We start from the raw sequence: 17,044 nt of genomic DNA, 5'->3' as shown, positions 1-17,044 counted from the left end.
AGATCAATTTCTAAGAAATGAGACCTAGAAAAGTTCAAGTCTATGGTTGGAAATAGTAGGAAAAGCTTTATTCCCACATCTTCACAAAAAATTAATGGCTTTTAAAATGTTCACTGTAGCCCTGTTCAGGTTAAGGATGTTTTGTAGAGAAACAAAAGTTGTTACAGGACAAAAATATTCATTCATCACCTGATCACTTATAAAAATGTTCCTCACTCAGAGCTCTGTCTCCCTTTAACACTAGTTAAGGTAGTAATAGAAAACATATGCTAGGGGCTTAATGTACCAGGGACTGTTCCCCATGAATTATTTGGTCTTCCCAACAACCCAATGAGGCAGGCAGTATTAGAAGCAGTCCCACTTTACCGATGAAAGAATTGAGGCAGAGTTCAGAGCTAAGGAGCTGCTGCATACAAGGTATAGCAGTCAGATCTTTCTTTTTTCTCCCCTCTGATGGGAGCAACCTGCACAAAGTGCAATGTAAACAACCATCACTGACAGAATGAAACTAAAACTCATGCCCCAAACAGGAATCTCACTAGGTCTGTGAGAGTGGTGCCAGAGATCTGCTCTAAATTGCGGGGAGAGCATGGGGAAATGTGGATCTGGCTGAGATAATGCTGAGATAACGTAGCTAAATATGCTGTGTTGAGAACTAACAAGGTGACAAAATCAGTACTCCAAGAGGACGATTATAATAACATCAAGAGAGGTCCTAGGACATTTGACAAAGATGTCCAGTATGTTTATAGAAAGATCCCTTTTGATTGTTTTACATCAGTCAAGCTAAAGTGATACTGTATTGTTCTTGAGTATTCCATCGATTCAGAGATGCACATAATGGTCATCTTTGACATCTCTGAAACCAGATGTGTTTTGCAATCAATGAAGCTGAGAGACAATAAAATATTTGTCATCACATTTTTGTATGCATTCTAACAATTAGAGTATAGCTGCTAATATCCCCTGAATTGCCCTGAGAGAAAAATGAGGTGTTCATAATTAAGAGTTTCATTCTTCAAGATAAAGTCCTAATCATTTTCCCTTTGTTAAGGGCATTCATTTTAAGTGGCCTTTCATTAATTCCAAATATCCTCTGATAATAGATCTTGTTGCATATATCAACTCAATGTAGGGATTTAAATATAATTTTTAAATATATAAATACACAAAAATAAAGCTTAAATATCCTGTGGTGTGCCTAATGCTGCTGTTCCCAACACAGGAAGACATGGGCAGAAAAGTATGGATGAGTCCAAACTTCCTGGTCTTGAATTTCAAACTCTAGTACCTCAAAGCTCTGTCATCTTGGACAAGTCACTCAGCCTCTCTGTACCTCCATTACCTCATCTGTACAATGGAGATAATCATATTACAGTTCATAGCATTGTTGTGAGATTTAAATGAGGCAATCATTAAAAGGCACTTGGAACTGTGCCAACATTTGGAAATGATAAAAACTACTATTATGTTTTTCCAAAGCCTCTATAACACAAGCCCCCCAAACAAAACAAAACAAATTTCAATTTTTTAAAAAGATAACCTTTATTTGTGTTTTCTCATTGTAAAAGCAATATATGATGGTGCTAGGAAACATAGAAAACATTAGCATTTTTTAGTATATTTTCCAGACAGTTTTCTGCTTACAGATAGCAACCATTTTTACAAATATAGGTTTATACCACACATGCAGGTTATGTCCTGATTCTTTGCATAAATATAGGTAGGGAACATCTTCCTAAACCTAAATATTCTTCCATAAACTCATTTTAGATGTTTCAAAATAGTCCGTTCTAAAGATTAAAAATTTTTAATCAATCTCCCTCTTTCACCATTATAAGCCTACCACAGTAAACATCTTTGCAAGTTTATGTTCATGTATTTTTTTAATAATTTCCCTATGACGAATTCTTAAGAGTGGAATTGCTATCATAAAGGATTTACAATGTGTCAAATTTTATAACAATAATAACAGCCAGGAGAATAGCCAACATTGATTGCTTACCCTGAGCCTGGCCTGACTCCTAAATGGCCTTCAGAGGTAGGTGCTTTTACTATTGTTGGCTTAGGGATCTGAGAGTAGAGATTCAGAGAGCTGAAGTAACTTGCCCAAGGTCATGCTGCTGCCTGGTAAAAGACTGAGACCCTGTCCTGAGAGAAGCTGGCCAGTGCCTGGGATTCTGTTCCTGTTTAGTGCTTGGGAAACCATTTTGTGACTGGACATGTTCTCAATTCACTCCCTCTCTTCAGAGGTATATTTCATTTCTTTTCACAACCAGCCCCCAGAAGATCCTCTCCTAATGATCTTGGGAGGGTGAGGAGCCAAATGTGACATTTTTGATAAGCCATGGACTAAAGACAATCAGATAAGAATGTGCAGTAAATAAGAACTCAACATCAGTAAGGCACTGAGAGGTCACTGAACTTGACCTCTACACTGTGGCTCACTTGGTCTTCAGAGAAAGACCTTCCATCCTTCTCGAGGGTTGGATCAAAAGGCAGCACCATGAGGGCATGAGCTTGTGGGAAGAAAGTATGAAATCAGTCCATCCATGCATTCAACAAATGTTCACCGAAGATCTGTAGTGGAGGTACAGAGATGAAAGGTATTGGCCCTACATTAAGGAGATGGGGACCTAACAAGTTAAGCAACAATGGCAGCATCGTGTAGTGGGAGCCATGAGGTGCAAATGGGCAGAAGACAAGAACTGACCTTCTACAATGGGCTTGCTCTGGGTTGGAATCTTATCTCTGCTATGTAGTAGCTGAATGTTTATGGCCGAGTCTCTCTGGATTCAGTTTCATCATCTGTGAAATGAGGACTATGCTTCATCAGGTGCTTGTGAGAATAAATGAGATAATGCCTAGCAAATAGTAAGTACCCTGCAGAGATCAATCAATCAATCAATCTGACTGGTCTACAACTCTTACAGCTCACTCACAGGTAACTTAGCAACCAGCGGTCTCTGCCCAGAGAATGGTGAGGCCTCTGGCAGAAACCAGCACAGGCACACAAAGCGAGTTTTAGCTGGTCCTATGCAAGCTCCTAATCCAGATTGCAAAGATCAGGGTCTTTCAACTCTGTCAAGTGATTTCTGTCCCCTCTCAATCATTTTGTAAATATGTGAGGTGGCAGAGGATTGTGATCCCTGTCCTGAGGCTCAATGCACACTGCATGCGGCCATGTCCAGTCCAAGCACAGCTCTCCATGGGATGCAAGAGGTGGACAGCACGACTACTGCCAACACTACTCTCTTGTGTGCTCCCTGAAGCGGCTGCCATATATCATTTACAGAGTTTGTTATTGCCCTTTGTATAATCAACTAATCAAAGGTTAGCTGTGATTTTTATTAAAGAGTTGGGCACAGGAGGTTCAAGAACATAAAAATAAGCCACCAGTTGTAACCTATGCTAGATTTTAGGGCTTCATGGAGGAGATGTTTCACAGGCTGAGTCTCAGAAGGCACGTAAGGAGATAAAGAAAAAGGAAAGAAAAGAAAGGGAAAGATCTTTTTAAGCAGAGGGCAGTGAATTTACTGCTTGTTACAGGTGCTGTGTTGAAGCTTCACATGATGATTGTCCTCATATTAGAAGCTATACTTTTCTTGAGCCATCACTCACTGATGATGACATAGCTTTTCCTCTCAGCACTGGCTCTTCAAGACCAGGAGCCATGGAGGAAGATGGCCACTCTGCAGGTTTAGAGGTTGTGACCCTGTGTTGAGTTGTTGCACATTTACAGCCATGTACACAGCCCCAGATAGGGTCATGTGTTAAATCAAAGGAAAACATGGCCACACATCACGAAGCTCTGAATCACCCTTGTGAGTAGGAACACACACTCTTATGTACTGAGGAAAGGTCTTAATAGGAGATTTGGATTTAGACTTTTCAACTGTTTCTGCTTATTCTCAAAAATTTCGTATGAAAGGGCTAACAATCTCCCAGGGAGATCCTGCCTTCACATAGAGCCATCATTTTGCCAAAGGTGGGCCATAAAATTAGATTCCACCCACATTAACTGAGTACCTACATATGCCACGTATCAGGGGCTCAGCAGTGGACCTGCCCTTGTGTGGTTAGTGAGCACTGGCATTAAGATCTCTCCAAGAATTCACAGGAAGGGTCACCCACCAGGGAGAATATTTTCCTTGTGTTGGCCTGGCTTCATTGTTTAAGGTTTCCCCCTGTTTCCTATGGGAATCCCAGTCTGAAATAGCTACAGGAGAAGGCTGACCGAGATGTTCACCATAGGGGTTCTGAGAGTGCTAACTCACCCTTTAGTAGTGGTAACAAATCCATTTTATTCATTTTTCATCCCCCCTATATTACTCCCACCCCATACCCAAGACATTCAAAACATTATTCCTTTGAAATTTGAAGACCACAATTTTAGGCTTGATACCTGGTATGGGGGCAGGAATTGACAGAACCCATAATCTGCTATCTTCAACCAGCAAACTAGCAATGCCAGTGCCAAGCCCAAAGCACCCTCCTAGAAACCAGGCACGATGAACACACCAGGAGAGAAGCTCTCTTCTTATTACAAGGAAGGCTCTGGTCTCACCTTTTATAACTGTTTGTCCGAGCACTCAGTCTCTGCAAATCTTCCACTGGCCTCCCATCATTGCTAAAAGGACAATCTGAAGTTGTTCTGGAATGTCAGTTTTGTGAGGTTGTCTATTGGGTCTGCAGTGCTCACACAATGCTTGTCCATAGTAGGAGCTCAGTAAATGTCTGATGGCACATCAGTCACCACCTTTCTATAGACTGACTAACTAGCCATCTCCTCCTCACTCCCTCAGCCCACCACCCTCATGCCAAACTCACTGTCTTAAAGCATTTGCATTGGCCAATCCCTGTCTCTGGAATGTCCCTCCCGCAGGTAATCACATGGCTCCTTCTTTCCTTTTGTCAGGCCTCTGCCCAAACACCATGCCCTCAGCCCTTTCCTAACAAGGGAGTCTAAAACTGGATCCTCCTTTACACTTTATCACATACCCTGCTATCTTTGACTCACATCAACTTAATTTAGGTATAATTTACAAGCTGCCCAATGTACACATTTTAAGTGCATAGTTCCATCCTTAAAACATAACAACTGTATGTGTCTGTGTAAGCAGCTCTGTACTCAAGAACATTGCCACTCCTCAAATGCCCCCTGTGCCCCATGCCTACCTCATCCCAGCCCACCACTGATCTGCTTTCTAGAGATGAGGTTTGACTTCTCTCAAGTTCATAAACAGCAAACCCTGTGCCCTTTTGTGTCTGGCCTCTTTCACTTAGCATCATGTCTGTAAGATTCACCATGTTGTTGTAGTATCAGTGGCTCGCTCTTTTTATTGCTGAGAAGATTTCCAATTGTATGAATAGACAAAAATTTATCCATTCACTTGTTGATTGGTATATGGGTTGTCTTTGATTTGCTTTCTTTTTTATTCAAAGCTCATCATTCTCTGGCATTCTATTTGCCCACAGCAATGTCCACCCTGTGAGGGCAGGAATCTTGTCCACATGACTTGTTGCTGGATCCCCAGTACCTAGAGTAGGGCACATAATCGGTGCTCAGTATTTGTTGAATGAAATAATATTTTTACATTCACTTCCCTTTGTAAATAAAGCCTGGGCAAGGCACAAGCTTGTAAGCTGTACTTCAGATCTTTCTCTTCTCTGAACCCCAGTCTAGGGAACTTTGGGCCTTCACAAATTAAAACACATTGTTTATGACAAGTATATTTCTGTTTATACTCCTACTTCTCCTGCTGGAAGCTCTGCGGGCTTCTTCAGAAGCCCCATTATGTCACCAAACACCTTCCTGCCCTTGACCCACTACAGACTTTCTCCTTCCAGGGAACAAGAGAATATAACACCTTGATCTCCCTCCAGCTGAGTAAGCCTGGCCAATACCAGGTACTGGCTGCTTATCTGCCACATTGAGCAGCCTGTAATAAAGTGGAGTAAGGGAAGGCCTTCTGAGCAGGCTGCCTGGGTGTGGACCTCAACTCTATCAACTTTCCAACTCTTGAGCAAGTTAAATAACTTCCCTGTGCCTCAGTTTCCTCATATGCAAAGTGAGGAGTAATGATTCATATTCAGTAGGGCTACTGTAAGCATTAAATAAGATAGTACATGTGAATCACTTAGAACAGTACCTGGCCGTGGTGCCTGGGTGGCTCAGTCGGTTGAGCATCCGACTTCGGCTCAGGTCATGATCTCACAGTTTGTGGGTTCGAGCCCCCTGTCAGGCTCTGTTCTGACAGCTAAGAGCCTGGAGCCTATCTTCAGATTCTGTGTCTCCCTCTCTCTCTGACCCTCCCCTCCTCATGCTGTCACTCTCTTTCTCTCTCAAAAATAAAAATAAAACATTAAGAAATAAAAGAACAGTGCCTACCCTCATTAAATGTTCCCTCGTGGTGTCATCTGAACAGTTAGCAAATAAAAATACAAGAAAACTGCAGAGTGTTTACTAAAATTTCCTAAAGCCTTTCCTGCAGAGGTTTTAGGTTACATCTTCTCAATGGTCCTATCACCAAAACTCTACTGTGTTGGTATAGACTTCACTCCAGCACCATTTCCTTTGAAACTACATGTTTGTCATTCAGTTATACAACACCTTTACTGAGTACCAACCATGTGCCAGTCACTGCTCTAGGCACTGGGGATGCTCTGATGTGTCAAACAGACAAGTCTCCCACTCTTCAGAGGCTGGTATCCAAGAAGAATGAGATGGACTGTAAATTAAAAGATAATGAGTTGTAGTTTTTCAAAAAGAGTTGCGTCTTTGCTGAGAATAGAAAGAAGCAGTGGTAGAGGCATTTGGAATGGGAGGTCATGGATGCCTGAGCTGAGGGTGCCATGCTAAGGCAGAAGCAGGGTTGACAAACAGGCAGGTGTGAGATCAGAAGGGAGAACAGGCCAGGCAGAGGGAATAACCCTTGCCAAGGGTCCCAAGTCTGGGTTGAATTTGGCACATCCCAGAAACAGAAAACAGCGTGGCTGGACTACAAGGGCAGAGAAGTTGGGAGGTAGGGCAAAGGGAGTTTATAGACCAGGGAAGGCTTACACCCAGCAAAGCCATCCCGACTTTTTCTGAAACTCTTTATTCCCTTTGATCATCTACTACAGTGAGGCATCTCCCTGTCCTCAAGTGCCCAACCTGCTTCCAAATCTGACCCTATCACCACTGGGCTCTGCCTTCCACTCCCTTATCTGCTCAGCAGCATCTTTAGTAGATGTACTAAAGATATGCTGGAGGCCAGGTTCTTGGAAAACTTGAAGCGACCTCCTGTAGTTGTTAAGACTCATGCAAATCCAAGTTCAGGTCTGTGCTTGGCCACCAGTTACCATCAGTGGCACTGGATATGTTACTTTACTTCTGTCACAGCCATTACTCTCTCCTGAGAAGTGGGGATGCAAATAATGTTTCTGGGAGGATGAAATGAGATAACATATGTTAGCACTTGCCATCATGCCTGGCACATAGCAAGTGCCCAGAAAAATAATAGATCTTCTTAATTTTGCTGGTTACTTTTCCCACTGCTGCTGGAAGACATGTGATAAAAGAATCAAGAATTCCACCCACATAGGTGTATCCTCCTGCACTTATTTTAAAGAACTGTATTTGAATCCTCTCTACCTTTAGTCTGCTTGATCCTTACCTGTGGAGTCTTGCACAATGCATAGCTATGGTCAACAAATCCAGATGCTGTGTCCCTGCAGAACCTAGAAGCCCATTCTCAGAGCAGGTGGACGAGCAGCCCCAGCAGGGCACACAGCTGGGCCCAGCAGCACATGATACAGTGACTCGGATGCTAGAAGTAAGAAGTGTGCTGGCATCCTGCACACGACAGGCAGGGCCATGCTAAGGGAAGCCAGCCCCCACTGGAGCAGGGTCCTGCTGCTGTCATCCTTCCATGCATCCCTCAGCACTCCGCCTCTTTGAAGGAAAGAAAAGAAGTTGTGCTGAGCTTTAATGAGGAATCAGCCGGGCGCACTTTGCCACCAGCCTGGCTGGAGGCAGAAGATGAACAGGCCCCTGTGAGTGACCCACTGCTGCCAGTCATCACTGGATGCGACCAGAGACCCTGTGGTAATGTGGCTTCAAGCAGCCCTTGCTCACACATGCTGCTTCCCTACCATCCTACCGACTGCTGAGCTTGCCCTACCATCTGAGGTAGCATCAACATCAGACGTTGGGAGGCCAGGGACGCTGCCAGCACGGAGCAAGGGAGCAGCAGGCCGTTCGTGGCAAATGTCAACATTTATTGCTTTCCCTGTCCACGTCGACCCTCAGCAAGCAGACATTCCAAATGGCAATAAAGTTATTTTCCCCCTTCTCAGGGTCCTGGACCCAGTAATAACATCTTCCTGAAGGGCAATGAGTCTGTCTTTAACCTTGCCCTCTTTGGCAGGTGTGTATTGGTGTAGCTTCCAGAAGCATCTCTGATGACATACTCCCTGCCTCTGCACACTCTCCCTTCTGGGAGAGTGACAGGCCCTGCTCAATGGTCCAGCCTCCTTTGCTCTCTCCTGCAGCTCCCTGCAAACCCACTAAGTAATCTTAATTACCTTTCCTCCTTGGTTTCTGCCAAGAAGTAGGGGAGATTTATAATTGGATCAGTCAAATATTTGCTATGGTTTATTTTTTTGCCTCTCAAGTGCTCGTAAAAGTTGCATTTTTGTGCCACTTTTGGTATGACTGATGACTCAAAGGCACAGCCCTCACATTGCATGCCAACGTAGGTTATTTTTCAAAGGCCAAGCAAAAAGAGAGAGCTGGGAGAAGTGGGGGTGTTTAGTTTGGGCTGTTGTGCTATCACCCTCTGGGTGGCTTTATTGCCAAGTCAAGAGACACAAGCTGCCATGGGAGACAGACTTCCTCTGGTAGCCAGCCCAGGCACACATACACCCCCTACCAGAGTTTGGTCATGTGCCTCCTAATCTCTTCCAGGGCTTCTGCAGATCTATTAGATAGAATGTGCTATGGAGCAACCTCTTAGTCAACCAAGCACAGCATGATCTCCTGAGCCTCCCCATATCCAGGATTGATCGTGATGGGGTCTTGGAACAGAGGAGACAGATGTCCCTGGTACCAAGCCTAGGTTATCAATCCCCAGTGCTGGGACATGAAAAAGAAACTCTGGCCAGGGCCTGTGCCTTTGGAAAATAGCCTCTTCCTAGTGTCAGCCAGGCTGCCAAACAAGCTGGCCAGCCTGCAGTCTAGGAATCCGAGAGAGCAGAGGCTCTCCTAGACCAGATGGCCTCCCTGCAAACCGACCTCTCACTGCGCGCCTGCACTCCCCACCCTAGAAGGCAGCCTCTACATTTGGCTGTATTGATCCACCTTGTGTTACCAGCCTCCAACCCTTCCCAAAGTTACAGCAGCCGTAAATGGTGCTCTGTGATGCTGCTTAGCGCTTGTTCACCTGTGAGTATGGTAACTATATATCCCAGACTGGAGCACTTTCTAGAGTGAAGGGAGGAATAAGCAGTGTCAATCAGGACACTCCTGGGCAACCTGGGGTAAACAGACACCCCACACATAATAGGTTGGGGCTTGACTCCATGGCAAATATGCTGGAACCCACCATGATCTTGGGGAGTAACTGGGAACAAAGAGAAGCATGACGTCACAACAGGCTCTGCTGAAGTAACAAAGAGGTGTCAACTATTCAATGGCTTGGTTTAATAAGTGTTTATTGTTTGCTCATGTCTTTCAGCCTTCCTCCAAGGGCTCATGCTCAGATCCAGGCCATTCCTGTCATGTGGCTCTACCATCCTGGGCTGTAAGGGTGCTCTGGCACCCTCCAGAGGCAGATAGGGGGAGAGAAAGAGCAAGTAGGAGGTTGCACAGGATGTCTTATGGCAGAGTCTGGAAGTGGAGCTCATCCCACAGCTTATGTTCCATTGACTGGAACACCACCGCATGCTCCCCACCCAGCAGCAGCAAAGCTGAAAAAGAGTGAGACCTCAATACAGACCATGATAAGCAATCACTACCACAGTGGACACTGAGAAACAGTGTCAAAGTAGTAAGGGAAGATAAGAAAAGGAACAAGGGAAGTGCTGAGGAAGAAAGCAGGCATTGTACACCATCCCAATGAAATTTGGGAAGGGGAAGTCATCATGGCCTCAGTCAACTTGCAAATCTTGATATACGGGAATGTGCAAACACCACCGCGTCCCATCACATACGTGTCCTGCCTGGCCGGGTGCTCCACAACTCAGCCTTCCTGTCTGTAACTCTACCCCTTCCTCTTTCCTTCCAGACGGCACATTAGGAAGTGCAGGTGATTTTGTTACTTACAGTGAAACTCATTTACAAATTTAGTATGTTATTCATTTATTTAATATTTAGTGATCAGACTCTGCCTGAGATCAATGAGATAGAGCAGAGAATCATGATGATAGCTGAAACCTTTAGGGCATGTCTACCACATACAAAGTACTGTTCTTAGCACTTTACATGAATTGGTTCACTTAATCCTTACAACGGTGTTTTGATATAGACCCAGTTATTGTCCCCATTTTAAAGATAAGGAGACTGAGGCACAGAGAATTTAAATCGCTTATGTGAGTGTCACAGCAAATAAGTGGCAGCACTAGAATTCTGACCCTAGGTAGTCTAGCTCGGAAGTCTTCTTAACTGCTGCACCAGGCAGGCAAACCCCTCACCCCCACCCCACCCTCCTGGAGTTTATTTTCTCCTGAGTAGACTGACAATAAACATAATAACAAATTGTATGATTGTAAAGCGTGAGGAGTGCTTTGAAAAAAGCAAAGCACAATAGAGGGTACAGGATTGAGCCCCATCAGACACTGTATTGTATTACATCCACACATTCCAGTGCCCTGTTTGACAGCCCCTAGCTTGCAGATTCTTCCTTAAATGAAAACTGCCCTCCATGCTTCTTTGAAGTGACTCAGAGGAGCCAGCCAAAATAGATGCCTTCTCTCTCCTCTGACAGATACCTTTTCCCAGAGTAACTTGATTGGTTGGACAGATAGCACTGCTGCTGGTCCTAAGCCACCTCAGTGCTCTTGGCCAGCCAGCCAGTTCAGCGAAGGGTGACTAATGTCCAAATTAATAATGAACAATGGCTCCACACAAGTAATCACCTTCCCCAAACTTGTCCTCATGGGGGTGATATCATGGGCTCCAAATGAAGTATATTCTTCTCACCTCAGCACCAAGGAAGTTACACTCATTCCTCTGGCTGACAGCAATTTGTAGACATGGGTCCTGAGTAGCTGGACATTTACAAGGTTGCTAAGGAACAAATGCTTTGGTTACAGAGGTCTCTGAAAGCAGTATTGTTTTGTTGTATCACTTCAAATCATTTATTTTATTCCATAAAGACAGTTGTGACCAACGGGATATGGGGTAGAGGAAAGAAAGCTAAATACATATACTTGTTTTCTGAAAGATGGGGAAATTTTCACTTCCCAAGAAATGACCATCTCTAACTCCCAGTGAGAAAAATTTGGAACCAGCTACTTTTGATTGCTACAATTTACCATTAAGTATATCACAGTCATAAGGTATTTCGTAAAATTGTTATTCCCTTCCAGACACTGCCCTAAGCATTATGTTATGTCATCCTTATAACATCTCCAAAAGTTTAGTATTATTATTCCCTAGTATGCAAACCAGGAAGAGTCTAAAAGTAGATTGATCCAACTTCAAACAATAGCAAGAGGCAGTCAGAATTCAAACCCAGGTTTGTCTGATGGTAAAGTCTTTGCACTTAGAATTACAGACTCCTTTGTTTTCAATGATCATGTTTCAGATGGGAAAAACTGACAATTCTAATGATGGGGAAGTCACATTAATAGATTCCTGGAGTTTAATTCTATGAAGTTCATGAAAGAGGTTATAGTAAATGTCTGCAACCTATAAAATCCTTTTTTATGGAGGGGAAGTGGTGAGAGAGAGCTTAATCCCACAGTGGTGGTTTTTATCTGCTAGAGACCTGCATTTTGAATGTTCTCTGGAAGTCACAGAGCAACTGACTTTTCTGTGCAGTGATTTTGAAAGAGTTCACAAGATTAGCCCATTTCTACAGGGGTCTTATTGATTTTCTTGTCAACAAGTAAGAGACATTGGTGTCCTCCTGCCTTTTCCTTTATCCTCTCTGTCTAGCCCTTGGTTGGGTGGTATCCTTTCTTTTTTAAAAACATTCCTCCAAAGTTGTCTCCTCTTCTCATTGACTGTCCTAATCAAGACCCTTGTCACGTCATATTTGGATTTCTACAATCATTTCCCAACTGGTCTTTCTGGTTCATTTCATTCTCTCCTCTAGAACATTTTGTATCCTGCCTGCTAATGAATTCCTCAAAATATCCCTTCCATTGCATCAGTCACTGCTCAGAGATCATCAGTGGCTCCAACTTGCCCACCAGAGGATTTCACCACTCTCTAGGACAGGGCTTTCTTTCGTTACACCTGCCGTCCCTCCCCACCCCCGTTCGTCTCATCTTAGTAGCCTTCACTGACTACTGTAGCTCTCATTGATCACTTCCAGTTATGAGCCCAGTTTCCACTGAAAGAGTACAGTATTTAATTGCTGATTTCTCTGAGAGATTTAGGTCTTAAGTTTTTGCTTGGCCACTTAGTGACTGTGTGACTTTTGACTAGTTGTTTGACTTCTCTGAGCCTCAGTTTTCTTATCTGTAAAACGAGATACAATTAGTACTTATCTTTAGGATTTTTGTAAGAATTGAATGAAATAGTGATGATGATGATGATGATGATGATGATGATAGCAGCTAGCTAACATGTATTTTGTGTTTGCTCTGCTCCAGGCACTGTTCTAAATACCATCTTATTCGTTACAACAGCCTATAACATAGGTACTATTATTTTCAGTTTTGCAAATGGGGAAACTGAGGCACAGATAGGTTAAAGTTAATGACTGATTCTCTCCCAGATAGTCTGACTACACAACCATTTTTTTCAATTTTAATTAAAATATAGTTGCCATACAATGTTACATTAGTTTCAAGTGTACAATATAGTGAACACAACCCATTCTTAACTAATCTTCTATTCCACCTTCTCCCTTGGTAAATGATCAGTAAATTGTAACATAGGTCTGTAATTCCTTATCTGAAACTCTTGGGGAGCCAAATAATTTTTGAAATCCAGAATTTGGAGAATTATAAAAAAAAAAAGTTATACTTGGCACATACTAGGTGTCATATAACCTAATAGTGACTAAACCAACAATCAATCATTCTCTCTCTCTCTCTCTCTCTCTCTCTCTCTCTCTCTCACACACACACACACACACATACACACACACACACACACAGAATGATCAAAGTTTGAGCTTTAAAGCTTTTTGGATTCCAAACTGCAGAAAATGGATTGTAGCCTATAGAAATAAAATTATTAGTGATACACAAAATCATAATAAATGGTGGCTTATTATTACAACTTTTGTGACTCTTCTTTTACTGGATGAGCTTATAGTAAAATGTGCTCAAACATATTCCTCAGTTAACTAATGGGGTGTGAGGGGAAAGGTTAGTCATGAGACCAGTTTCATAACCTCTTTCACACATGGCACTTTCTCTTCTTTCCCTAGTATGACTTCATGGAGCGTCTAGATGGGAAGGAGAAGTGGAGTGTGGTCGAGTCACCCAGGGAACGCCGGAGCATACAGACCCTGGTTCAAAATGAAGCCGTGTTTGTACAGTACCTGGATGTGGGCCTATGGCACCTGGCCTTCTACAATGATGGCAAGGACAAAGAGATGGTTTCCTTCAACACTGTTGTCTTAGGTAGGTATGGGGTCTCTGAGGTGATATGCCACCCGGGGAAAAACAGAAACATTCTGGGTTTCTCTGTAGAAGACACCTCTTCCAATGCATTTTCTACTGTATTGAAAACCAAACCAGAATCCCTTATTTAGGCCTCATTGTGTCTTCCACCTAAAACTAGTCTGATTAAAATAGGAAGGCTGCCTACAGGAACCTGTTGTGGTAAAGAACTTGGGTCAGACAGGCTGGCTCAAGTCCTGGCCACACATTCTACACAAATCTTTGGACTTTTGCAAGCTTCAGTTTCCTCATGGTAAGCTAGAACTAGGACCCATGGCACCGGGCTCTTGTGAGAATCAAATAACACAAAATACATAAATCTCTAAACATGCACTAAGATGCCAATATCGACCATTCACATCAGCTCAGAATTTCTCTTTAAAATCCAGGAAAGCTCAAAATAAAAAGTTAAAAAAAAACATAAAAATAAATTAAGGAAAGGATATAGATATAAAGGAAAAAATCATACCTTTGTTCCCAAGTAGGTAAATCCCAAAATGCTTTAATTAAGCACTAGTCATTTTAGCCCTGGGTTTTATTAGCTTTCAAGGGTGAAGCTATGGTTTTATTCAAAATTTCCTCTTATCTGTGCTTACAAACCTCTGAATGGGCCATTAGTTTGAAAACATTTTATCAAGTTTTCTATAGCAAACCTTAAGAATTTTTTTTATAGTTTATTGTCAAGTTGGCAAACCTTAAGAATTTTAACAATTAAATAAGCTACAGATATTTTCATTAAATCTGTTTTGTCACTAAGTTTTTATCCTGACAAAGACAATGAATCCTGGGTAGAACATTCATGAATTGGGGCAGTGTTTCACAGAGGAATACACTGAGGCTCAGAAAACTGAGTCCCTCCAGGCTCCAGGATGTAGACATGGAAGAAATGGCATAGGCTCCTTGGCCTTTCCGCATGTTGTCTCCCATGTGTTTAGTTACGGATGCTGAGGTTCACTGGAGGTGCCTCGAAAAGGTAGTGTCATGAGGAAAGACCTGGTAATAGAGGATTAAATCCCAGCTTCGCTTTCCTACCTCCTAACCGGGAAAGTCACTTACCTCCCACGGCCTCAGTTTCATTCGTGAAAATGTACTAACTATGTCCCTGAAGGGAAAGATGATGTGACTTTACATATGGACTGTGTCTACAATGGAGCTAGTCGTCCCCAAATGAAGGCTGATGGTTTTTTAGGAGCCTATCTTGTACAGCTGTTTTTCTAGTGACTGCATTTTCCGAACTTCTTTATTGGCCACATGGATTTCTCTGAGGGGTTCCTTAATTCTTGAAAGATCTATGTAAGCCAACCTAGAATGTAGGTGGCAATTTGTTATCAATAACCACAACTTCCAAATGGTATAAAATCAGGATTTGGTATTGACTGTAGCATCAAAGTTAAACCTTATTCCCTCTGCTAAGGAAAAATTGGTCCTATCAGGACTAGCCAAATGGTCTAAAGCAGGGGCTGGCACACGGCAGCCCATGGACTGAGTCTGGCCCACTGCCTGCTTTTATAAATAAAGTTTTTTCTGGAGCACAGCCACGTTCATCTGTTGACATATTGTCTCTGGCAGCTAAAACAACAGAGTTGAGTAGTTGCAACAGAGACAGTTTGGCCGACAAAACCTAAATATTTACTTTCTGTCCCTTTACAGAAAAAGTTTGCCAACTCTTGCTCTAAACTAATGTCATAAACTTTGTATCATGGAAAAACCACTGGAAAATGTCTTCCACAGTGAGAGAAAATTTCCAGAATCAGATTATGTACCATTGGGGGTTGAAGGGAAGCAAAAAGTTTGATAAAAACTGCTCATAGGAGGAAAAAAGTAGTTTGAGATGTTGAGATTAAAAGCAATCTTAAGTTTAAGAACATGATGAGAGGGACTGGGTGGCTCAGTTGGTTGAACATCCAACTTTGGCTCAGGTTCATGATTTCATGGTTTGTAGGTTCAAGCCCCTCACTGGGCTCTGTTCTGACAGTGCAGGGCCTGCTTGGGATTCTCGCTCTCGCTCTCACTCTCTGACCCTCCCCCACTCACTCTCAGAAAAGAAAAAAGAAGGAAGGTGGGAAATTATATCCTTTTTGTCACCTCTTATTTAAACTCAAAAGGCTTAGCACAAACATAAAAGCATAGCCATAAACAGCAGCTGGCTTAGTTGGCATCTAAAAGGATTCGTTGAAATGGTCAGTAACAAAAACAAATACACATTTATGGGATGCTGACAATGTGCTCACCTCTGGATCATGCCCTCTGGGAGTACTAGGCCAGTCGGCCCACACAGTGTCATGTGAGGTAGGCATCTCCGTGTTCTACCTTCTAGCAGAGAAGCCGCCACGGAGAGAAGTTAAACAGCTTGCCCAAGGTCATACACACTAATCCGGGGTGGAGTCAGCTTCCAAACTCCCCAGAGCCTATGCTCTTAACCACTGGATTGCTTTGGATTCCAGCCAAATAAATCCCTTTCCCCCTGCACAGCAAATTTTCTGGGGGCCAGATTATCTAATAATGGCTTCTGCCTTCCATCTCCTTTATCCACGTAGACGCAGACATTGTGGTAGTGAGACGCCCTTCCCCCAGGCCATTACCCTCATTCTCCTGTCAGAGATGGGAACAGCAATAGCAGTTCTCCCCAGAGGATTTCTCTTGTCTGGACTGTAGCTCAAAGAGAAAGTCAAAGGTAATAGGCCTAATAATTGGGCAGGCATCTTGATAGAGCAATGATAGTAATTGGCCTGAAATGCAGGGAAAAGAACAGTGTTTTATTTGGTTCAGAGGTTTTCCCACACATATCTATTATCAGAACGTTCTCCATCAAGAGCAGCCAGGAGCGCTGAATGCCCCTGCGATATGAAACAGAAGGAAAAATGTTAGACGGGTGTCAACCAGCGATCACACTAAATATACCTTTGACTCAGGGAAGTCTTTTGATGTGTTTTGGAAAGAAGCAGCCTGCTTTCAGAAATGAGTTTCATCTCAGGGGACAACAGAGTGGCATACTCAAAGTGTGGTGCAGATTTACTAGAGGCCACCCTCCACCTGTGTAAAAACCCCATTTCTTGGGCTTCCTCTCAGCACCTGCCATTGTTTCCTCAAGAAAACCTAAACCAGGCTGACAGAAAGGAAAACTGATAATATCGCAGTAGGGCCATTTGATCCAGCGTTGCAAACGGGGGACGAAAGGTGTGGGCTCCCTTTATATTTCAGCAGCACCATGTGATTGCTC

General features: G+C 43.1%; 1 protein-coding gene and 1 long non-coding RNA gene across 2 annotated transcripts in view; one reads left to right on the top strand and one right to left on the bottom strand.

Moving 5' to 3' along the window:
- The window catches only part of TENM2 (teneurin transmembrane protein 2), a 1,222,720-nt gene that overhangs the window by 1,032,934 nt on the left and 172,742 nt on the right, over positions 1-17,044 (top strand). The window contains exon 12 of the mRNA XM_029942895.1: positions 13,590-13,785. Coding sequence (XP_029798755.1) covers positions 13,590-13,785 — 196 coding nt within the window. The remainder of the gene's footprint in view (positions 1-13,589; positions 13,786-17,044) is intronic.
- LOC115294862 lies at positions 5,457-7,919 on the bottom strand. Its single transcript, XR_003910191.1, has 3 exons — positions 7,659-7,919; positions 6,631-6,731; positions 5,457-5,540 (listed from the first exon to the last, which is right to left on the bottom strand). It is a non-coding gene; the product is annotated as an uncharacterized LOC115294862 (long non-coding RNA).

The sequence above is a fragment of the Suricata suricatta genome, chromosome 6 (genome assembly GCF_006229205.1).
Source record: "Suricata suricatta isolate VVHF042 chromosome 6, meerkat_22Aug2017_6uvM2_HiC, whole genome shotgun sequence".
Classification (NCBI taxonomy): Eukaryota; Metazoa; Chordata; class Mammalia; order Carnivora; family Herpestidae; genus Suricata; species Suricata suricatta.
Note: the sequence above shows the minus strand (reverse complement) of the source record. Positions and strands in the feature narration are given on the sequence as shown.